The 25162-nt window shown below is 38.0% G+C and overlaps 1 protein-coding gene and 2 non-coding genes across 3 annotated transcripts in view; 1 reads left to right on the plus strand and 2 right to left on the minus strand.

Annotated features, from left to right (window-relative positions):
- Positions 1–1623: 1623 nt before the first annotated feature.
- LOC107035878 overlaps positions 1624–25162 on the minus strand; it is a 93058-nt gene continuing 69519 nt past the window's right edge. The window contains exons 4-14 of the mRNA XM_015253505.1: positions 24429–24593; positions 18621–19633; positions 17837–18017; positions 14682–14780; positions 13512–13732; positions 12096–12234; positions 10621–12021; positions 8603–8849; positions 6895–7140; positions 5789–6226; positions 1624–1691 (exon numbers count right to left, since the gene is read on the minus strand). Of these exons, the coding sequence (XP_015108991.1) occupies positions 5793–6226; positions 6895–7140; positions 8603–8849; positions 10621–12021; positions 12096–12234; positions 13512–13732; positions 14682–14780; positions 17837–18017; positions 18621–19633; positions 24429–24593 (4146 nt within the window). The 3' untranslated portion in view covers positions 1624–1691; positions 5789–5792. The remainder of the gene's footprint in view (positions 1692–5788; positions 6227–6894; positions 7141–8602; positions 8850–10620; positions 12022–12095; positions 12235–13511; positions 13733–14681; positions 14781–17836; positions 18018–18620; positions 19634–24428; positions 24594–25162) is intronic.
- Trnal-cag lies at positions 15015–15098 on the minus strand. The gene has a single exon. It is a non-coding gene; the product is annotated as a tRNA-Leu (tRNA).
- Positions 15212–15283, plus strand: Trnae-uuc. Its single transcript has one exon. It is a non-coding gene; the product is annotated as a tRNA-Glu (tRNA).

The raw sequence follows: 25162 nt of genomic DNA on the forward strand, positions 1-25162 counted from the left end.
GAAATCCTCCCGACTCCTTAAATCTACATCTGTCATGTCATCATTATTGTCGTTAACATAAACTCCATTAGATCTATCTATGGCACACTTATCATTAAATTTATCATCAATAGTTACATTGTTACCCTCAATATGACTAATATCATTTCCATCATTTTGGCAATTAACGTTAGACACTAAACTACAGTCATCAGTCTTTTTATCTACCCTACAGGCACTGTTCACCAGTGATTCATCACCGTTTCTAACATCATCGTACGTAACATCACCCTCAACTCGTTGATCTCTATCTGCTCTGTCGACAGCCTTAACCGTTTTTAATTTGATAGAATGAAAATTACTGAGAAGCTCATTCATCACCTCACACTTGATCGTTCCAGCATTCTTACCCATCACCAGTGGATTTTTCAGCCTCAATGTTGGCTCGTTGCCCGCGATACTTTCACCAACATTCTCGGTCTTATCGATTTTAACGAGTGCACCGATGCATTCATCAGACAATTCTAAATCACTGGCTTTTGACTTTGGATGAGTAGCGATTATCGAACACGTTGTGTCATCGTCAATGCTACCGGGGTAACTCTCCTCACTCAGCATCTTATCGAGGAATGAATTTCTGAGGAGATGCGACACTTGATCCAGATTCTGAGGGGATGGGATGGGGTTTGGAATCGATTCGTTGAGCTCATCAGGTTTTATAGGATCAGGTGGTGATGCTGATTCGATTATTTCGTGAGACGTAGGATGATAGATTGATTGATCAATTGGTGGATCGATTAATGCATCAATTGATGGATCTTCGGTCGACTTCCCAGTTTCTGATGTCATCTCGTCATCATGAGGATCATTTTTCCTGGAAGGAGAGTCTATTATCTCCTCGATCTTTAATGGAGAACGACGACCAGACACCCACCAATCCTCCGACTCAACTCCCAGGAATGATTCAGAGTTGTTTACAATGTTCAGGATCTCGAGGTCCTCTTCTTCCTGCGTTGGTACCTCTGGAGGGTCCGCGGGTTCGATGATGAAACGAACTTTGGGAGGGGTTCTGAGGGGGAGAGCATTGGTTAAATCTTCTTCGAAGGAGAATGACCTTGATGTTTCTCGTCTTTTACTCCGATCTAGGTAATCATCGAAGGCGAATTGATCTGGGGCTTCCGAGTCGAATGTCAAGCTGAAGGTGTCACTGAATTTTTCGAAGGGAGAGTCTGTTGTTGTCACCCTGAACAAGACGTCATCGAAGTTGTCGTCGAAGTTGCTGTTTGAGTCATCGAAGGTGATTGGCGAGGATTTCTTAAAGGCAGGGGATTCCCCGCCGGTCGATGCTGACATCACGTTCTCGAAGTCCTTCAGGGTGAAGAGTAACGGGGGGTATCGGCTCTTTGCATTCTCAGCCAGTTCTTCCCGTCCTGAGGTTAATTTATCCCGAGGGCTCTTGTCGTTATTACCATTGTGGGGTGGCGATTCAATGGCGACGATTGAAATTGAGGTCGCTGTACGTGAGGAGGGAGGCACTGACGTGTTGTTATTGGATTTCGGTGAATCGAATGGTTGGTGCATTGCCGGTGCTGGGGATTTTCTTATGCGTGATAAATTTACTGGTGATGGGGGGGTTGGGGCTGTGGCACCCTGGGGTAATGGCCGACGACGTTTTCGGCGAGGCGGCACTGGAGGTGGGTTTTCTGGGTCGACTGGAACAGATAAAAATTCAATTTTGGAAGAATTTTCGTTTGATATTCATGGGGACATTCGGAATTGATGAACGTGGGAATTGTTATTGATGGGAAAACATCTAAAAATGTCTATTCATATTCGACTTCTTGAAGGATTTCTGTAATCATTCGGGAATGAGCAATGATGACATTAATCCTTTCTAAAAAAAAAGCATGGGCAATATCTCAAATCGAAAATGAGAACTCGAACATGGCGGATATCTCGAACTAATGGAGAAAGTAAGCCAGTTTTCATGAGTGCAGGCGTCTTGCGTAGAATTTTCATGAAGCCCGCGTAACAAACAAAAGAGAACTGAATACCATTCCATTAAATATGAATAAAATTTGATTTAATAGTGTAAATAAATCTCATAGATTTACGAACTTTGAGCAATAAAATAATATTTTGAAAAGTCATCAACAATCATATACGCTTCTTACGAATTCATACATAATCTAACAACTACAATGAATATTCAATAACAATTTCGAATCAATGTCATAATTTGCTTCGTATTTTGATGAATATCGAATTATCTAGTAAGTAATTGAGGATTTCTAAAGGAAAATGTTGAAAGTTATTTCCGATGTATTCTAAGAAAATCATATTACCAATAATGAAAATACAATTAAGAAGAATATGAAATTCAACTGATCACTAGATCCGCCAAAAATCTCTTCATATTTATTCCAAAGAAGTCCAGTAAATGACACGCATGGACGGAAATTGCTGGAGTTATCACCCTTCCATTCGTGGTTAACAATTATAAGCTCTAGACTAATGAGAGAAGGAAAGAAATGTCGAAATTTAATTTAACATTCAGAGAATATAATGAATAGCGAAAAAAAACTTGTAGATTTACGAGCTTTGAGCAATAAAATAATATTGTGAAAAGTCATCAACAATCATACCCGCTCCTTACGAATTCATACATAATCTAACAACTACAATGAATGTGCGATAACAACTTTGAATCAATGTTATAATTTGCTTCATATTTTAATGAATATCGAATTATCTAGTAAATAATTGAGGATTTCTAAACGAAAATGTTGAAAATGTTATTTCCGACGTATTTTTAGAAAATCGTATTACCAAAATGAAAACACTATAAATGAAAACACAATAAAAAGAATGCGAAATTCAACTGATCACTAGATCCGCCAAAAGTTTCTACATCAATTTCCACAACCCAGAATTTATAGAAAAAAATCTTTTCATATTTATTCCAAAGAAGTCCAGTAAATTACACGCATAGACGGAAATTGCTGGAGTTATCACACTTCCATTCGTGGTTCAAAATTATACACTCTAGACAAAAAATAAAAAAATGCAAATGTCAAAATTTAGTTTAACATCAACATAACTAGATCCGTTAAAAATTTCTTCATTAATATCCATAACTCAGGATTTACAGAAATAAATCTCTCCCTATTTATTCCAAAGAATTCGAGTAAATTTCACGAATAGAGGGAAATTGGTAGATTTATCTTACTTTTATTCATGGCTATAAATCGAGGTGAAATGAAAATTCTTTTCAACCCCGGAAATCGCGATAACCTGGAGGTAGTGGCCAGGTGAGTTTGAACGCTCGGCAACGACTGGAGGATGATTCCTTAGGAGTGAAAGATTACTTTCGAGTTTACCCTCCCCTCTCGCCCCTCTTTCCACTACTTCTGTAATACTCGTTCAATAACAATGTCACACGGATTGTATTGTACAAATGTGGAACTGCTGAAGTTGAGGGCATTCGTCAATACATGTATTTACCATTTTATGTGAAAGACTGACGAATAATCAATTTAAAGAAAAAGTCACAGTGTCAAACGTCAAAATACTGCAATTGCGTTTACGCCTCGATTAGTTCAATCATCACTTGAATTTATTTCGTCAATATTTGATTTAATATCGACTATCAATAATGTTAATTAATGAACTGTCAATGTCCCAATCTTTTTTGTTATCCTAAATTATCAATTGATGGACTTCATTATCAAACTGGAGTGCCTCATAAATATTGAATGACTGTCAATATTGAAGAAGCGGTTGGAGAATTGGCACTTGCGCAGAGCTGTACTTTTTCCATGGCTTCGTTAACGAGATAGACTGTAATTTAATTAGGGAGGTAACTTATACCATCAAGTTCATTGATTCCACTTTCGAAATGACGGAACTTAGATCCTCAAGAAAAGGATTTGTCGTTTCAAGGGGAAATAATAGTGGATTGACTGTTGGAGGGCAGGGATGCGAAATTACGTCACGTGTGACGTCAATTTTTCACACGTCATAGTTTCGGTCATACTTTCCGTTGCTATTTCAATCCAACTAGCTAGATGTAAACTGACAGCATTGATCGGCATCAATCATTAGTTCGAAGGGCTACTCACTCCATAACGGCGTGACAATATGATTTCGAAATGAAGTCGATTTCGGGTGATTCCAGCGATGATTTCAGTGATTTCGGAAAAAATTAATTCGGTGATTTCGAGCGTCACGGGAGCTGATTTCATGATTTCGAATAATTTCATTAACCCTAGATTGGTCACCATTTGAAGGAACCCCGCCCCGCCTCGTTTTTCTTCAATTAGAATTGACTGCCTAATCGGAAAAATTAAAAAAAAAATTGACTTTGTCAATTGAAGTGTCTAAAGAATTATAGTAGTTTTTAGAACAACATATTTCCCGGAATTCCTAAAGAAAACAAATTATTTCGAACAGATGCATTATTTTTTCCCATGTTAAATGAAATTGCCCATCACGCGACGTTGCCGGAAGCTCGCTAAACGCGCCCGGGCAGTGTAGAATGAATTCGGCAACGCTATAGCCTAAATAACACGGCGGGGAACCCCCGGGGTAGGTGACCACAGTCACAGAGTCGCGTTTGGTTACCAGGCTAGGGGGTAATTCGAAATCAGTGATTTCAGAAACATTGAAGTCATTGAAATCACGATGAATAAAGTTAATAAGTAATAGAGGTGAGGCAAAAAGGGTAGTGTCAAATTATAAAATTCAAAGGTGGCAAATAATAACGAATTCGTTTGATTCCAATACGCCAATCCTGAGCTAATGACGATGAAAAGCGGTCCATTTCACCCCAGTCTCCACTAATAATTCGCAAATAACAATCCATTTCAGAACTTTATATTAGAAAACAAAAGCTAAATGAATGATTTCACACATAGATCGTTATGTCATTAACTCATTTAAAAATATTTTTTAACTTCATCAAAAATTCTCTCAGGGAGCCTTAGATCTCCACTCTCAGTGATCAGAGGAGGAGAAATTGTTGTTCGATACCGGCTTATATTAATGTAGCCGTGAAAACTCATTGGCTCCGACTTTAACTATTCAGACTTTTATCCACAATATATCAATGGCAAAGAACAGCTACATTCTCGTTATTACCACTGACACAAGCATATTCGCTCGAACACTCCCTGCTTCGCAGAGTTTTCTCCTCTGAATAAGGGAAATTCAGCACATACCCTAATAAACGAATAGGATACTTTTCCTCCTGAAATAAACACCAATCACCGATATCGATTTTATGGCACGCCGTGCAATAAGTCGAGTTTATCGCACGCTGCGCTTCGCGCAGCGTTATTGAAAAATAATAAAATAATTGATAATTTACATTATGAATTGACTATGAATTAAATAACTGACAATATGGAACTGTCACTAAAAAAAAAGGATGGGAAATATCGAAAATCGTAAATGAGAACTCGTATTTTTGCCGCATATCTCAAACGAATGGATCAAGTAAGGCGGTTTTCATGAGTACCATCGTCTTGCGTAGAATGTTTATGAAGCCCGTCTAACAAATAAAAAAGAATTGAATACCATTCTATGAAGCATGAATAAACTAATCATAATTGCCCAAATAATTTAGGTCAGAGAAAAATAGAATAATTCCACTTTCTTAATATTTTATCATCTGCAGTCAGCGTGATGTAATAGAAAATGAAACAAGCACCCTAAAAACATCATTTCTTCACGTTTCTTAAAATTCCGGACCATTTGCAATCAAAATAAAAGAATCGAAAAATTGGTTAAATACAAGCAAAAATCTCACCTTTTTAAATAAAAACTTGACGACTCGTTCTGCTAACGTCAAAGTCCTCGATGCTCAGCAACATACTGGCTGAATTGAGTGCAAAGCCATCCTCAATCTGATACACGTTGATATTGTGATTACCCATTGCACTCGAGGCAGCACTGCTATATGCACTGGACGTATTCTGCACTGAAGCAACATCCCCGCACTTATGGGATAGCCACTTGCTAGTCATCCCGGACACGTCGGCCTCCGACGAGATATCAAATCTCAAATTTTGGAGATAATTATTAACAATTGGCTCCTGGTGATGTTGCCTCAGTGCATCAGCTCTGTTAGATGTGAACTGAGATAAAACGAGCTCAACAGTTTCCGATGAACTCTGCAGCAACTTCAGGGCATCCTCGTAACGGAGATTAAGTAAACTCTGCCCGTTTATTGCGACAATTCTGTCACCTGGAATAATTACCCAATTTGAGTTCTATTCTACTATTCTTACCACTAATGAAAACTTTCGATGATGAAAATTGAGATTTATATACATTGACAATATTATGACATAGTCAGAGACGATAAAAAAAATATATATAAATTGATGATTTTTTTAAAATACATTCTTTGATATATTAAGAAACCATGTGCAAAGTTTCCGATTGCCTAGGAGTTTCACAATAACAAAAATAATTTTCGAAGTTGCTACTTATGCATGAGGTTAAGTGGGATATCAATAACTTTAGCATTTTCCCTGCATTATCGATCAGTCGGCAATATGGAAAAAATGCTGAACTTATCGGTGCTTATTCAACCCCGTATGGACGTCGCCATCTTGCCTCCACCTCGTATTTTTAAACATTCCTTAACATTATTTATCCCCTTCATATTATCCCCAACTCGTTTCATCTGGTTCCTGAGAAAGGAACAAATTTTAAAGCCATTTTTCAGATTTTTTCATCCCCTTTTAGCTGAGAATTCATGGCGCAAAGTTCAGATTACTGTCATTAATTTCTTCTCAAGTCATGAATCAAGTTATTTATGGTTCGAATTGAAATAGCATAAAAACGTAGGTAGTTTTCCGTAAACTTAAGATTCACTGGAAAATTACGACGAATAAAAAGGAATTGTACCTTTATTGACATTTCCAGCCATATCGGCGGATCCTCCAACGGAAACTGCCTGGACATATACTCCTCCGTCGTTACCCTCGGTAACCTGCAGCCCTATACTCCCCCCGTGACCCCTTTCCAGCTTTATCGTATGGAGAATTCTCTCCTCGGTGAATGACAACTCCTCGAGTCTCGCCACCAGCGATGCTGACATGCTCTCGTCGTTGGCTATTCTAAATGTCTCATCGTCAGTTCTGATATCTGCGTCTGATATAAAATGTTGTCGTTACCATCCACTTTTTATCACTAAATTCATAGCCTTTTACAAGAAGGCTAGAAGAGTTTCTATTGATACAAGTGGTTTTTTCCTTGAAAAATGGGAAATAGCTGTATGCAGCTACTTACCATGGAAAGTTGTGACACGAATTGTCATAGGAATTTTTTGGTGTGGGAAAAATTTAGACTCGAGTTTTCGAGAAATTTTGAAAAAATTATTTTTGAGGGATTTATGTATGTGGAGTCATCTCATTTGATTTGCGTCACAAAATTATATGACTTGTCTGTTGTTAGTGAATATTCACACAATTATGTGATACTCCAATAAAATTACTACAACTATAAATATTATGACATCAATCCGTACTCTTCTTAACAATTCGTCATAAATCAAAATTACTATTCTTTGCATTCTATAATATTTTCAGTCATCCCCACTCAAATTTCGTGAAACGAAAATTTCCACAATAGCAAATATGCTCTCATTCAAACAGAAAATGTATCTGATACTTGCTCCTGACCGAGAAAATAATTCAGTAGCGAAGCGGTAAAATTTAAGCCATCTTAGCTATCCGCTGAGTTTTTAAGAAATATCTACAAATCGAGAGATAGAGAACTTTCCCTAATTGCCTTGTTTGAAACGCAACTAAAATTCCAAAACATTCTGGTCGACTAGCTCGGCCACCTTCGAAAATCTCCGGGACCCTTCGGGTCATCAATCATAAGGGTCAATCAAGGGTCACGGGTAAAATTCGGGGAATCAAAGAGTTCAGAAAGCCCTTATGGATGTGATAGTAAGAATCAAATGACATGTGCATAAGAAGGTCATGAGGGTCAGAGGGGATCGTATAAGTGAGCTCGAATAAAAAATTTGGGGTTCGCATTCATCGATGATTTCTAATTATTTCAGAAATCACCTGATTACTTTATGATTTCTGCTGATTTTCGATGATTGCCAGACGTCATAAGAAATCACTACTAAAAATGGAAATCACTTGATTCCCAGTGACTTTTTGTGATTTCTTCCTTGATTTCCAATCAAACGGTCCAGTGATTTTCTAAGTGACCTGCCCCTAGGCTCTACCGCTTCGCTACTGAATTATCTCTCAAAAAACTTTCTCCATGTGAATTTCGCAAAGTCAAAGAGAAGAGGAATTAAGTAAAAATGTATCAAAGACAGTTGAAAATAAAATCCTCTATGATTTTATTTTGCAAAAAAATCCTCAGAAATGGCGGGCTCGTAAAGAGGATATAGACTCTGAAGGGATTATAAATGGATCTCTCGCAGGTAAAATAAAAATGAAAATGAAAATCCCAACTTGGCAGGAAAATACCGCTAATGATTTAAAAATTTTCACATTTACGGGAAGTAGAGGAAATGTACAGGAGTAATACGATCAAGAGAAATGCTGAAAAAGGTATCAGTAAACTTGAAAAATCTCTTTCAACTCACTGAGTACATAAGCCTCGGGCATCGGAGACTCTGTGGAATGTACAGATGCCGATTGAATCGAGGAGGCGGTGTCTGATTTCAGCGAGAGGGATTCTAGGTCGTCGGCAAGGCTGGGATCTCGTTGAACCAGACTGCTGTATATCGCCCGAGTTCCCATTTTTACCCCCAGCCGCCGTGGAAGACTCGGTGTCCGGAAACCAGTGCTCTGACGTGGAGTTCCGTAGTTCGGGAGGCTCGATGTTTTTACCTGCATTTAGTAAAACAATTTTTTAAGTAAAAAGAAATCGTATAAACTGAAAACTATCGATATTCCACTAATATAAGGGTGAATGTAGTGCAATCCATTGATTGCAGTTAAATCTCTGTATATAAGATACTTTAAAAATTATATGAATTTAATTTTGTTGTTCATTCTCATGATTTTCAACTCCGTGGATTAAATTTGAGAAATTTTGAAGAGATTATAAAATAAAAAATGCAATATTTTGACATGAATTTCTAGTAAAATATCGCGAAACTCAATCAAGACATCGAAATTTTCATAGATGTCTTCACGGAAAAAAAAGTTGGAGAAAAATAACCAACAACTCATGTAATCGAGAGTAAAATGCATTTCTAGATCTTTTTCACCGTAGGGTAAACAGTTCAATTTCGGGAAGGGGATTAGTTTCTGGACGATTTCAACTTGCATTCAATATTCCATAAATAAAATGAAAATTGTACTGATTATTTCACCTTTCAATAATATTACTCGTGTATAATCATGTGATAACTCATTTTTTCTATTGATCGGCATCAAATAAATAAAAAAAAATACGGCCCAGTCGTCCAGAAATTGTGGGTTTTGGCTGCATTCAACTATTTCTTAATTTAATTAGTCTTTGTTTTATTATTCTCACTTGAAATAATTTTGTTCTGCTAATTAAAACATTGTTGAAGGTATGGAAGCCATCATATCCCCATTTAGGTGATTCTTTTATTTTAGATCTTACCGTGAAACTCGAATTTCCCTTAACCGTCCGGTAATTACTCTGTTCACCCTATATCAGGGCAAAAAATGCGAGAAGAATAGTGAACTTTACTTCGCTGACTTGGAAAAATTGAGTAAACGCGAGGGTAATTTGTTTAAATTATCCCGTGAATGCGAAAGATTGTTCAATATTGCATAACCATTCACATGTGTGGAGAAATTTTTCTGTGCCAGAGAACAATATTTTTTATCAAACGCAATGTAGTAAAATTTTACTTTCGTCCGTCCCACACTGAGAGAAAAACAGCAGAGTTCTCAAACAAGTTTTACTTGTACCAAATGAGTCGTTTGTTAAAAATGAATAAAAAAGGATTTTTTTGTGCCAAACATGCGAAGCATGCGCCGAGATTGAAAACTTATTCCAAAAAAAGATTTAGTCTTTTCAAAAAAATTGTATTCTCTGTGCAAGCAAGAAATGTCATTTTTAGCACTACTTCCTCGTTATTAGATGCCCCCGGCCAATGCTCGTTTTATATGAAACGAGGAATAGTAGTCTGTCGTTTCGGTTATGCAATAATTATAGAAAAGAAATGAATTCTTCAATGAAATAATAATAAGATGACAGCAATTTTATAACTTAGGGACAAAATATTAGGTGGGCTAGGCATATTATGGTGTGATTCGATAAATATTATCATAAAGAATATTTTAACGCCAAAAAAAGTTCATTTTTTTAGTAGTTTTCAAGATATTGAGAAAAGAAAAGGTTTTTGGAATAACTGTATCTTAAAAACAACAGTACCGATTGAACTGAAATTTCGAGCCAAAATTTCAGATTTTTATCTATCATTTTAATCCTTTTTCTGTAAAAATGTATAAAAAAAATTCCCAGAATTTTGTACGCATATTCGGACGTACAGACATTCTTTAAGAACATCATATCTCGACGTTTCATGCCATTCTAAATAATTTCCAATTAAACTTAGAGAATCAAAAATCGACCGATTACAAGACTTCCGTCCGGAAGCAAAAAGAATTGCAATCATACCTTCGCAAGATTCTTCGTCGCCCCATTCTTTCCCGACACATCCCAGACCTCCTCTGGCGTGGGATAGCCATTCTTTTTGCTCAAAGACTTATTGATCGCTGCATAAAGTTCCTCTGGATGTTTAACTTCCACCCTCTCCTCACTCGACCCCTGCTTAACCCCCCCATAAGTCCCCCCAATATTCGAGTAACTGTAGTCGCCATCAGCCCCCTTATCCCTGGCCTCCCCCTCGGCTTCCTCAATCCTCATCTGCCTCTCCGCTCTCTCCCCCTCATCCTCAGTGTCCCTGGACGCCCCCTCAGGCTCAAGCCTCGCATTAACCTGTGCATAAAGTGCATCCTCCTCAGGAGTATAACAAACTGGCTCATCATCATCGCACTTTCCCTGCCCCACATCCCTCTGAGGATTCTCATTCTCCTTATTCTGCAACTCCTCCAAGGGAATAGCTTTCTGATCACCACCCTTACCCCCCTCAGCAATAGATATCTTCGATGATGAAGTTTTCCCACCACTCTTTACCTTCGGCGAGTTACTCTCAGTCGTCAATGCCACCCCAAAGTCCTTATGCAAACCCTGGAGCGAAGTAAGCTCAGACTTGAGTTTGAGGAAGAATTGATGATGCAGTGATGTGAGTTTAAACGCATAGTAACTCTTCTTATGATCCATTCGAAGTTTGAATTTCGCCCTTTTTCCCCCAAACTTTGTGTAAACAACTAGGCAATTCTTACTGTAACTCAGTGTCTGAATATCTCGCCACTGAACGCGAATTAATTCGGTCCTTTCTCTAGGTCTACCAGCCCGCTCAAACAACTTCAACCCCTGGCCGTGTATGGCGAGCCACACATTGGTCTCCGATTTTTTAGATCGAGACTTATTGTGACTGTTGTTACTGATGTTATTGTTGTTCTTTTCAGCAACACTCACGCCGGAGGGTTTCTTCGGAACCGAGTAAATGTCGTCTTTATGATTTTTCATCATCTCTGTGGGTTCAATATTTCCGTAAGTCGCCGGCCTCGAATATTCAATTTTACCGTACAGTGAGTAGTCGGCGCCATCAATTTGATATATGTTATCAGTGTCAGGATATAATGCACGATCAGCGGGGCCGCTTGGTGGGTGATTTGCCTCGATTTTTTTAATTCTATCGGCAATTTTTTCCAACTCCCTGGTGTCCACTGTGGCGATGTAAAAGTGTGAGCCGTAATCGTGAAGGCCTTGTGCATGAGTTATGAACATTTCTTCAGCGCTATTCGCGTCAAGACCACGACGATCGCGATGGGCTTGATGCAAGCGGGATTTCAGGGCCTCTGTGGTCAAATGGGAATTCTGATGGTCCGGATTGAGAATAAGCGACTCGGGGATGTAGTGTTCTAACAGGAAATAATCACCTCGTCCGTGCTCCTGATGGGAAAAACAATCCCTTAGAATTGCATTCTTGAGGGACAAGTGCAGGGGAATTTTATCCAGATACTCACGTTTACACTGTAGTTACCAAACTCCGCCTGCAGGGCTAGACCCGTTAGGTTAACGAGTTGGGTCAAAGGGCAAACTAATTGCTGCTCCAGTATGCATCTTCTTATTTGGAGATAGAGCAAGTGCTTGGATATCCAACTTCTGAAATGAGGGGGAAAGAAATTTTAGTGGAGAAGTTGGTAAATGCATGTTCTCTTGATAATGAGATTTTTATTTGTATTGGAGAAGGATTTTTTTACTGGAAATTTTCTTGGACAAACTTTATTTGCACGACTTCAACCTCTTTGGGGTATCCCATTTCTTTAGAGGATGCTTATGTACGTGGCAATATTGAATTTTCATATTTTGAAAATTAAGGAATTCGATAATTCAAAAAATTAACGAAGTTATAGTGATTTAGTATAACCATTTCTCCTTTTAAAAAAGGAGAATCCCCTACCTACCCTTATAACTATTTATAACTATGGGTGTCTATAACTATAGTTATGGCTATAGTAATACTTATGAATTAGAGTTAAATTATGGCTGAATAGATCGGTGACAGAAAACATTACATAGACGTTTTTTAAGGGACTAGAAGAGGACGCGCGCTTCGCGCGCGTATTTTTTCCATGGGTAAATACGCGATATGGTTTTACTACTTTTCAGAGTAGTAAAACCTTACCGTTCCTCACTTTCGTTAATTTATATCTCAATAATATGCAGGAAAAAAAATGGTTTCAACAAAGTTTTTCACAATGGAAAATTAATTGTTGAATAATTTACTCGGAATCGTCATAATCATCTTCACCTTCTTTTTCCTTTCTCTGTTGCTTTTTGTGTTCTTTTTTTTAGGGATGTACTATGTACTATATACATATATACTATCTTATATATATTTTTTTTTACATAACTGTATTAATTTTTTTACGGTTAAACAAAATTACAGTATAAAACATATCAGTAGTGAAGTGGTAAAACGGTAGAAGTCAATTTTGACTATTGACAAGTTTTCAATGAATATCTCGGAATCTAAGGGAGATGGCAACATTTCTGTTATAACCTTTTTGGTAGAGCCGACTGATAGCTACAACAAATGTAATGACGAAAATTTCGCTATCTCCCTTAGATTCGGAAATATTCCCCAAAAACTCAATTGGGAGATGAGTCGACTTAAACCGTGTTACCACTTTGCTAGTGTATATAGTATGTATTATATAATATATACATATATACTATGTTATATATGTATTTCTTTTTTACAATGAATTTCATTTTTTTACTATCACTGTAAACAAAAGATTACAGTACATAAAAAAATATATACAGACATCATCTTACATCACTTGATAAGCGGAATAGAGGCTTCAAAAATCGTTACACTTGATTTTTCAAAAGTGAATAATTCGTCGCAGTAATTATGATAAAAGGTGATTTACCTGATTCCTCTCAAGGAGGGAAGGAAGAATCGCAGACGTAGATAAAGCATAAAGCTGGTCGGCAGACCCAGGGGACCCTTACTTTTGCCACTATTTAACCAGCCTGGAGGCGCTACCTTATTTAGCTTAGTCTCCGGTGGTAACATAGCAAAATCCCCGGCCAATAATGCCGCCAGACCAAGGGTAAAGTTCTCGTCGAGTGATTCCGCTTGAACGATTGCCTGTAATAGAAGCAGCCGAGTTGATATCTTCGATTTCTATTATTATTCCCAATCTCTGCTACAAAAGGAAAAAAGGGGGATAAAATATCTATTCTGAATTTTTCATTATTTGCATGCAATCTTTTCTATCATGGATGCTAGCACCTTTTGAATATTTTTTTTTCATTTTCACACTGTGAATTCGCAATCGTGATTCGAAGGCTCCAGCAATATGGAATCGAGTGAGAAAGGCTGAATATAACAATATCTGGAAGTTTTTAATGAGAAATGTCCTATCGGATAAAACTCAAAGTGAAGGAGAATTTCGGGGCTGAAACTTTATTAAAAAGTTGAACCTTAAACTTCCGATTACGTATACGTAGCTACGGTCTCGACTCATTAAAATTTCCACAGATGATCTTCTTTTAGGAACGGATGATGGATCAGTGTGAGAAGTGGATTATTTGTAGAGTTGGAAGAATAGTGAAAAGCGGATAAACTCTAGCTTTTCGGAGATTTACACTGTGTGGTTTTTGAAGTACGTGAGAAGTTACGAGATCACAGGTAGCATGGAAGTGAGGGAGAAATGGTTTCTGGCAAATTGCCCAGTTTTGCCTTTAGCCTGAGGATGTTGGAATTTGCTAGATCAAGGGGTTAAACCCTCTTGACGAGCTTCAGATGGTTTTGGTTACGAATAGCTTTCAAACTATTGGATTTACGCTGTTATGAATGGGTATTTTATCAGTCAATATGATTGGATAAATTTATCACTGTAACACTTATCGCTCAGCCGCCATTATTGGCTCTTGTGGATGAGAGAGGGGTCAATGAATTACAGCATATGACTGCTCTCCATCGAGGTGGCGTTTTGCATGAATGCCATCAATCAATCTTTGGTTATCGTTCCATCGGGGTGAAATTGATTTTAGATTTTTTGCTTTATGTTTTCAGTGGGTTTTAATTGAATTACCTGAAAGAGCTCGCCGGCTGTTATCTTTTGGGGATCACAGGTCACGTCAATCCGTTGTCCAGTGAGTAATATCACAACTATTCTTCCGCCACAGCCGTTCTGAAGTCAAGATTTAAAGATAATTATTAAATAAGTGTAAAAATAAAATTGTTTTGTGCCCGGTGGCCTGGCGTAGTGGTTAAGGCCGTTGCCTCACAACGGATAGGTTCCAGGTTCGATTCCTGGCCGGGTAGAATGGTGAGATCTAACCATTTTTAAAGTCTTGATCAATCGCCATATAGTCTCATCAGACTCGAAGCGATATAAAATAAGCATAAAAAAAAAAAAAAAAATTGTCAGAAGTGGGATTCGAACCCACGCCCACAGAAGTGGACTGCGACCTGAACGCAGCGCCTTAGACCGCTCGGCCATCCTGACTTGTGGCGGCGATTACCACCCAAGGGCACTTGGGAAACGAAAATATATTTTTAGTCTTTGAGGAATACTTTCGATGGTGAAGAACCACTTTTGTATGAACACATTTCAACTAATCCGGTATGGTCTAGTGGTTAGGATTTCTGGCTTTCACCCAGGCGGCTCGGGTTCGATTCCCGGTACCGGAAATTTTTTTATTTTTTTTTACGTTTTTTATTTAAAATATCATTCTAAACAATTTTCCATAACTTTTTTTTACATTTTTATAGTTTTTCATGAAGTAATTTATTGTTTAGTGATGAACTTTCGATCAGCTGTACAGTTACGTATACTGAGTCATTTTTGATAATTATAAAAAATTGTTATGTAATTTTTGGAGAATTTTCAAGGTTTTATGACGTAATGAAAATGGTGAGCTTCTTCACGCGAGAAAGTTATCTGACTTGATAAGAGGTATGCGGCGTACTCCTCAGAGCCGGTGTGTTACTAAAGATAGGCCTGCAGAGCTACGGACAGTTAACCAGTGCAGAGTGTGAATATTAAATGGATAGGTAGCCACACAAAAAAATCAACTTAAGGCCCGTGTGTACCATCTTTCGAATGTTATCTGGATTTTTTTTATCTTTCGTAATCCAAAATTGTCAATTGGGTAGCACATCATGTAGAAATTCCCAAAAATTATGATAGAATGATAAAAAAAATAGAAAAAATTCTGAACATTTTCAAAGAGCGTTTTTAATTGAGATTCAGAATGATTTGAAAAAAGTGGAAATCACAAATTTCTGATTCGCTGTGCCAAATTATCTATTAGCTGTCATTTTCCATGGTGGATGGCAAAACACTAACTCGTCATGGAAAGTGACAGCTAAGTATCTCAATTTTCAAAACAGTGGTATGTAGTCATCTGCCATTTTTATGTGATAAAAGTGATTAAAAAATTTTCCAAAATATTACAACTTTTTCCAAGAGCCTTTTCCGTAATAAATGTCTTTGTGCAGTGTAGGAAAAGATTTACGAAATCAGTCTTCCCTCTGCATGATATTGGGTGACAGACCGTCATTTGTTACCGTACATCAGATAAATTTTTCAATTTCTTGTTATTCAACTTATTCTGTATTAGTATATTAGAGTACAAGGGCACAAATTTCGTTTTCAACGAATGTGTAGTTTACAGGCCGAGCCGAAGGCGAGGTCTGTACACACATTCGTTGAAAACGAAATTTATTACCGAGTGCTCTATAATATTTTATGTCAAGTCGTGCAGAAGTCGAGTTTTGAGCAAGCTGCGCGAAGCGCAGCGTGCGATAAACTCGACTTATTGCACGGCGCGACATAAACAAATTAAAAATGCTCTTTGAAAAAATTAAGAATTTCTTCCACTTTTTTTTGATTATTCATTCATAAGTTTTCAAAACTTGTGCATGATGCAGGACTCAATTGACAATTTCATATGACGAAAGATGAAAAAAAACATCGAAATAACGTTCGAAAGGTAGTACACCCGGACCTTAAGTGTGAGCTTTGTCTTTCGACAATAGCTGTGCTCTTCACTCTTTAGGTCGCCATAACCTCCAAACGGAACGACTTTCTGTTGTGGAATACTATATTAAACACCAAACTATAACTGAGCTTTGTTCTAGCTATTTATTAGCAATTAATTTCCCTACTCGGGCGTGGTGCCTAATCCACCTGCCCCAATTGTTCCCACGGACGTGTCCTATAGTAGAAAATGGTAATCATATCATCAGATTTGGGGCCTAAATTTCTACAAACTGACGTAAAATAACGAGTTCATCTTTCCTTTGCGCATAACAAAGTCACTTTTTGAAAAATTCTTGTAACGCCTTTTTGAAACCGGATACAAAAAATATTTTTGACAAGCATTATGTTTAAGGATTTTTAAGTATGTTTTAAAGTTTGATATGGACCACATCATAAATTTAACAATTTTCAATCATCAAATTTGTCAATTAAATTGCGTGAGAAAAATTGAAAAAAAAAATCATGAATATTATATTAATATTTAGCACAGAATTCTCATTTTTTTCAAAATTCGTTGTTTGTAAATAAATATCAAAAATTGCTTAAACTTTCGGGAACCTTATTTTTTTAGGCATTAAATCGATTTCTGGTCTAATCTTGAATGTGAATAAATTTGATTGTTGGAATTTGTTAATGTGGAAAAATGATGGTTTATAATTTATTTGTACAAAATGGTTGTAATTTTCAAAAATTGAAATTTTTAAATTATTTTAGCAATCTTCCTTTAAAAGTGAGCTTTCTAATTTTTTTCCGATTTTTAAAATGCTTTATAACGCTTTAATATCGAGATTCAAATTCAGACCTGTAAAGTTTAAATGATAAAATCATTGTAAAACTTCGGGAAACTAAGGGTCAAATGATGATGTTCAACTACAATAGAAGAAAAGCAAAAAATTGTCAAAGTCCTTAGATAGCTTTAATATTTAAAGCTCGTGTTTTTCGGCATGAGTTCAATGTATTTTTTTTTCATTTCTATAATGAACAAATTAATACTAAAAAAACCTCAACACTCAATAATTCTTTCACATTCTGCCGTTAATTAATTGATCAATTATTGAAAGAATAATGTAACAATTATTCAATGAATCGAAACGCAATGAGTGCATGACTGCTCATCGTATGATAAAATGCCAATTGATAATCAATGAACTACCAAGAGCAAATATTCTGCTAACATTTGATAGATAATTCAAACATACCTTTACATCCCCCACAGTGAGTAATTTCGATGGTTGATTGGCGCGAACGACAAACTCCGGTCCAACACACTGTGTTTTATTGAGACATCTGGTGGGTCCAGTAATAGCTCGATATAATCTTGACGGAGCCCTTTGGACCGGCTTACCGCGTCTTGCCCTTGGTCCATTGCGGATAGCGTTCCTGAATCGGATGAACGAACAATTGGCATAAATAACACGGTTCAATAAAATTCGGACGTCGTCGACCACAAAAACGAGTTTTGATACTGATTTTAAATTTCTTTTGGAAAATTTTTCTAGCACGTCTAGTTTTCATAAACAACGTTGAAGTGTTGAAAAGTGGCTGGAATAAGCAATTAAAAAATTTATAACAAATTAATTTGGACGTAGTTTTTCCAGAGAAGATACAATGCATTAATGAAAATGCATTTTGTTCAGTGCATTTGGGTTCATCCCCATTGGTTGAGTCGAAGTGAGTGAAAAAATCTTGAAAAAGTCAGAATTTCATGATTTTTCTTGTAGAATTAAATGATCGGAAGTTGGATGCGCACACTTTGATGCATGCCAATCTCAAATTTATCTACACATGTGTGTTAACCTTGTGCGTTAATCTCCTTATTTTCCAACTTTATTTCGCCGAAGCCGAGTGCTACCCTCCCAAGCGTCAAAGAACACTTTATCCTCGAGTATCGAACCCTGTTTTTCATCACGATGTGTGGAAAGTGTAAAATTGTTACTTTACGCACAAGTGATGAAAACAATATTTAATGAATAAATAAACTACCTTGGTGGTTTGGGTGGTGGCTCGCCATTAGTATCAGGCAGAGGTGCTGCTGGTCGATTGACACTCGTAATTATCCTCGGTGGCTTCGGTGGAACTGGGCCATGTACACCCTTAACAGATGCCTCAACATTCCGCTGCACGTGATCCTGTTGATCCGAATTACCCGTGAAAACCCTGAGTCTACTCCCTACTCCTTGATTAGACACATGATTTCTCAATCCCCCATTGCCATCAGTTGAATTCCTACTCGGCAACTGAGGATTGGAATACTGTCGATGCAGCAATGCTGGTGGACAATTTCTACCAGTACCATAAACAACCTCATCACCGGCCATTCTACCGAGATGAGCAATGTTAGGTTGCGATGATCCACCATTACGTACACGCCGAACTCTCACTGGTTGTGCATAAACGTCTGTCCGTTGTACCGTTGATTTCGCTGACAGTCCATTCACCCGTACATCCTGAGAGCTGAGAAACGGCTTGACTGGTAATGCATAAATGGGATCGCTGTACACATTGTTACTAGGTTGAATCTGTTCACCATTTATCGCTAAATTGTGATTACTTCTAGTTTGCGTGATACCAATTGTACGTTCAGTTGTAACTGGTTGTGAATTTGTTCGTCCATGATGTACATCAACACTGTTACCCGGTGGATTTATTGACTCAATGTTCATTTGCGATTGAAATTGGGGTTTTGGGCTGGATAATGTTGGCTCATGACCAGAAAGACTCTGAAGATTTGGATGAGACCGAGAATTACGAGACTGTGACTTGAACAGATTCCCTTTGGCTTGATGTTTTAAGTAGTGCGATGGTGCTGGCGGTGGGGGTGGTTGAGGATGATTCGGAGGGTGTCGCTGGGGTTTCATATTTATCATGCGAGACTGCATCGCAAGACGTCTACGAGCTGCATACTGCGAAGATCTTACCACCTCTCTATACATATCCATGACGATGTGAGTGAAAGGCTTCGACTGAAGGCGCGTACGACAGTACTCCGAAATTACCTGTCAACATGCAAAATTTTTTACAAGATTAGTTCAATGAATTCAATGGATCTATCGTAAATCTGATAGTAGGAACTACCCGCGTCATTATTGAAAAGCGCAATAGAGTGGTAGATTGGTCATTAGTCAGATCACATGGCTCAATGGTTATTGCCTCAAATGTATTCCGTCTGTTTCACTGGACACCAGAATCAATGTCCCATACAATATGTGGGTATTGAACCAGCTGGGTCGAAAAACGATTAAATCAGTACAGCAATTAGTGGCTGGATCCCTTGATTGGCATTTACATTGAGTATCATCAATCTATCATCGCTTATCCTCGAACGCACACTGACGTTTGGAGTTATTCATCTTACCCTTTACCATTATCATCCTCTAAGGACTCTCCTCTGTCATTTGGTCTTGCGAGATAAATTATCATCACTAACCAGTGGAATTCTATTTGAGTAAATTGAGAATTCCAGGTCACGACCACACGACAGTGGAGTCTGAACAAGGGAAATAACACTAGGTTGCTATCAACTTGAAAGCGCTCGTCCTCTTTACTGAGATGCCGATCGATTTCTGAGAACCTTTATGTCCATATGAATCAACCATCTTCCTGATGAATACTGCTACTTTCCATCAAATTGAATCCAACTGATAGCAGAATACATCTTCTCCGTTCTTTTCATCATCACAACATCGAATCGATAAATTCACTGGGCTTTTGAAGGATGAAGGGTTTATCGGGACAAGCGATGTGGACACTGGTTGCAAGCATTTCTATCGTCAGTTGCGTACGTGCCATTAATTGACGGTACCGGATACTAGTCGTGGCAGGTAACAGTCTGCATGTCATTTCAACACGCACACACGAGCACTCGTATACAAGATATTAATATCAATCGTTCTCGGTTGCACCGTGTGCAGTATTTATCACCAGTTAATTGAGAAATAAAATAAAACATCGGAATAGTTGTTGAGTTAATTACAACTAACAATTTAATTACGGGTAACATAGAGCATTCAATTTACATTCAAGGTCATTGGTTTATCACGAAGTGGGGCTATGTGTGTGCGCGGGTAAATGCAATCTGATCTAATATTACTTCCTCAACACCTTTGTGTATTCCGGACTAATCCAATTAACCTCTCCCCTTCCTGCCCCTCCCCCAACAGTATCCGTCCTTCGTACATGGGAATTCCATTTGCATCTATGAGTCATTTATCTGGGCCCTTGGAAAGTGCATCTGTCAAAAATGAGGCAAAAGGTTAGGCACTTCCAGCCTCTTAAGGTATATCTCTAGATAACACGTTTTTCTTAAGACAAGATCTATGCGCGCGCTCTCGCGGGTCTGATATAAGTCGAAAAGTTTATTTCAAGTAGAAACGGGTCCAACCAACATCGGTTTAAATCAAGCCAAAAAATCGGCTTGAATCAAACCGAAAAATCGGCTTAAATCAAACCGAAAAACGAAGTGATTCACGCAGAAATTCTGTCTGTTTCAGGTAGTAGATAGCGACTTGATTCTACTCGGTTTTTCGGATTGATTCAAGTCGATTTTTCGGTCTGATTCAGGTCGATTTTTCGGTCTGATTCAAGTCGACTTTTCGGTCTGATTCAAGTCAATTTTTCGGTCTGATTCAGACCGATTTTTTTTTGGTATTGACAATGAAAGAAATTGAAATCAACAAGAAAATAGAGTCGGAATTATTTAGGTAAAAAATGACTTGCAGGGGTGACTGGGTCAAATTATCACCTTTGCGGGGTTCATACCAGCTGCGTCCCCGTCGAGAACCCTGGGTAAGCTTAATACTTCAAGAATATGTGCTTCACTACACGTTGAATCTGAATGAACACCTCATAATTGAAATTTAACAACTGCTTTCGGAGGGAAAAGCGCAGAATGGGAAATTCTATACATCTACACGAGCATCCACGTTACTACACTGTAAAAAATTTGGTGTTAAATTGACACCGATCGGTGTCCCAATGAGTCCACACCGTTTTCGGTGTGGACTCATTTATAGCAACCAATTCCTGACACAATATACGTCGAAATACTTCAAAATTAACATAAAAACTGTAATATTTACCTATTAATATCCCGGAAAAATTTGCCTCTACTATATTACCTCATTACCGAAATTCTCAAAAAAATATATTCAACACGAAAAATCCGAAAGAGTATGGGAGTGGCAAGATTTTCGACAAAACTGAAATGTTGCTTGAAAAAAAGTAGCCAACTTGAGCGAATTACTTGGATATCCTTAAAATCCGTGATATCCAATGATTTAACGAAATGGTTGGAAACTACGTGGGAAGCCCTATCTCTTCTGCAATACATATAATGTAGCATATAGCTTGCGCGCAATTGGTTTATTATTCACTTGGTCTCTTACCCCTACTAACCCTCTCCCCTCCGAGCATATCCTGAAAGGGTTGGGTAACGCCAGGCGCAATTGTAGTCAGCTGCAGACATACTCCACCACATTCGTGATGTTAAATCACCTATTCTGCGAGTGTACTCGGCTTCAATTAATTAAACCCACCATTTCTGTCTGAGACGGTTAATTCAATACACCTTGTACAACAAAAATCATTAACAAGACATGATGGTAACACGTCAACAGTCAACTGTCGTAAGTGCAGTGCAGTCATGTTGAACAGATTAAGCAGTGCCTGGGACGGTGGAAGTGACCGGACTAATCAATTAACCATCCCTGGAGCATCAGATGGAGGTCAAAGGGAGCAAGCCATTACACGCCTCATCGAACGTCACAATGATGCTGCTAATCGATGATGCTTTGCGTCGGTCAGACCTTTACTTAGTGTTTACTTAGTTATGGGACATGTATCGAAGAGTCATTACACTGAGAAAAAAAATTTCCAATATCTCAAACATATTTTCTTGAGAGACGTAAATTATTTTCAATGGCTTAAATCTGAGAATGTGTGCACTTCACGGAACTCGAATAAATTTTCATTCATCACTATCGTTCCACGTTACGCCATGAATATTTTACATGTTGCAATATTGGAAGTGCATAACGAAAAAATCATGAAAACAATAAAGACTAGAAAATTGACGATTCTTCTACGCGATTTAAGTAAGTTCATTTGCGACAAAATCATACTTGAGTACAAGAATATTTTAAAGCATGAGGCCTTTCTCGGATTATGTGAGTTGAGATGCCTGAGAGAATTAAGGAATTGAAGAAAATTTACATGTCTCGAGAAAATATGTTTCAGGTATTAGAAAATTTGTTTCTCAGTGTAAGGTATATCCCTAGGAAATAAGTTTTTCTTAAGATGTCACATGTTTTTCATAGATAATGTTTATAATATTCCCCGGCTATCGAAAAAAATGCTAACTAGCTGTACTACACAAGCGAGGCATAAGCCAAACGGAAGTTATGGATTCCCCCGACCTCGATTTTTCCATCTTATGAGAAAATGGTTCTTACGATGTTCGTAAGGATGTTTAACTCATCAAGCGGACAATTCAGTTGAAAAGAAAAATAACACTGACTAAATGAATGATTCACGTTACAAATTATTTTTCTCATCAAATTAGAAGTGTTATGGCGTATTTTTCCGGTCTCAAGAACAATAATTCAAGAAATGTTCATAAATGATGGGGGACTTGTGACTGCAGTGGTAAAAGTCAAATTTTGATCGGGCAACATCGCGCGCTTCGGCTAGTAGTGGGGTTGTAACAGTGAGATGAATATTTGTGTGTGTTATACGTGTCCACATGCTTCCAGCACTGAATTATCGTCACCGACTTTACCGACCTTGACCATCTATTGTGCGGTGTTGTCGCGTTGCTTGACTCGTAATGGCGGTCAATTTTTTTAGCGGAATTCGAAAATCAATCGAAGATATCACACCTATATGGCTCGGTCCCCTACTTGTTCTCGCCGGCGATAGATTCTCCATAATCTAAAGTAAACGGCTTGTGTTTTTTTTTTTCAATATCTTGAGTGTCTAACCCACGCAACATCTCGATCAAAGTTCACACGGTCACGTTTCTTCCCTAAGCGTAATATTACAAGAAGTGATTTTCAGAAATTTATTTCTCACTAGGATGTCCCGATGGAAGGATTAAGATTATTACTAATGTGTGGCTCAAATATGAACATGGCATATGAGACAATATAAAAATTATGGTGAATAATGTGGGTTTTGGCTAAACATCCTTAAAAACTAATCCGTGACAGATTGATAAATTCCGAATACATGAAGCTGAAACTTGCAAAATATTCGTCAGCGGAAAATTCAATTCAGTAGATATTTAAGTGTAGAAGAGTCAAATAATCATATGTACAAATTTTATTGAAGTGCGAAAGAGCTTGTATATTACTTAAAAATATTTTTACACCCTTAGATTTACATAAGACAGACATTCTGCTGTCGAATCTTTTGCTGGTTTCAGCTTCATCCGAATACGGTGAACTTTTTGTAAAATTTAGTACTACATAGTTTCTGCGATATTCAACTCTAAAAAAATGGAAGTTTCGTGAAAGCATACGTTATTTGATTCAAAAAAATAATCAACAAATAATTTCTTATTTGATTCAAACAGTTATTGTTGCCTGCATCAACAGCACATAAGAATAGCTCGATAACTTATGTAAATTATTTGGAATTTTTTTCAGGAATCCATATGAGTTAACTTTTGGGTCCGATTGTCTTGGAATTTTAGACAAATTTGAGGATTGAATATGGTTGAATTTACAGTGTCGTCAGTACCAAACTGTAAAAGATACCTACATATCCTTAAAGACAAATATTTGTTGAACTTACATCGAGTAGATTCATGAGGGAAGCCCGTCGGCGAGGATCTGGCTCAGTCATGGCAGCCAGTACAGATTGCAGGGCTGATGTAGGGGATACTGATACCGAACCTGTCAGTGCAGCTACTCGGGGTGTTGTGTCCACCAGCGCTCGGCCCAAGGAGTACATCCACATCTGTAAGAGAAAACGTGATCAGACTTTCCAAAGAGAGTCAATAATTCCAAAGTCATCGAAACTCCTCCCAAATGACTGAATACTAATGCTGATTGATCCGAGAATATGCAATGGGATTCGCAGTGGGACATGGAACGAATGCCAAGAGAATACCGGAGAATGTTAGAACGGCCCGAGATTCGGGAGTGAGCTTTGCGGTCGACACTAAGGAATCCCACCAACGACGATGAAGGACCAGTGTTCAGCCGAGTGGCAAGCCAACAAAGCAGAGGTATTGCAATGCCAGGGATTTCCCAGGGGCTGTTCGTCAAGCCCGACGATATGCCAGGTATGGCCCCTCCAGCTTTTCGATAACGAGTTGGCAGCAAATCGAAACACTCCAGTGGCTTTATTTTCAGGCTTTATCACGTCGTTCTTATTTTCCAACGCCGAAAAAAAAGAAGTATCGAATAAGTTTAATCTCCGGCGAACTCTACAACGCTATGTGACCTCGAGTATTAAAGCATACGATACGTAGATCTCGTACCCCGGGTGCTTTTCCCGGTGTCCACGGTATCCGACTGCTTGGA

The sequence above is a fragment of the Diachasma alloeum genome, unplaced genomic scaffold (assembly GCF_001412515.2).
Source record: "Diachasma alloeum isolate Michigan unplaced genomic scaffold, Dall2.0 Dall_scaffold_00201, whole genome shotgun sequence".
Lineage (NCBI taxonomy): Eukaryota > Metazoa > Arthropoda > Insecta > Hymenoptera > Braconidae > Diachasma > Diachasma alloeum.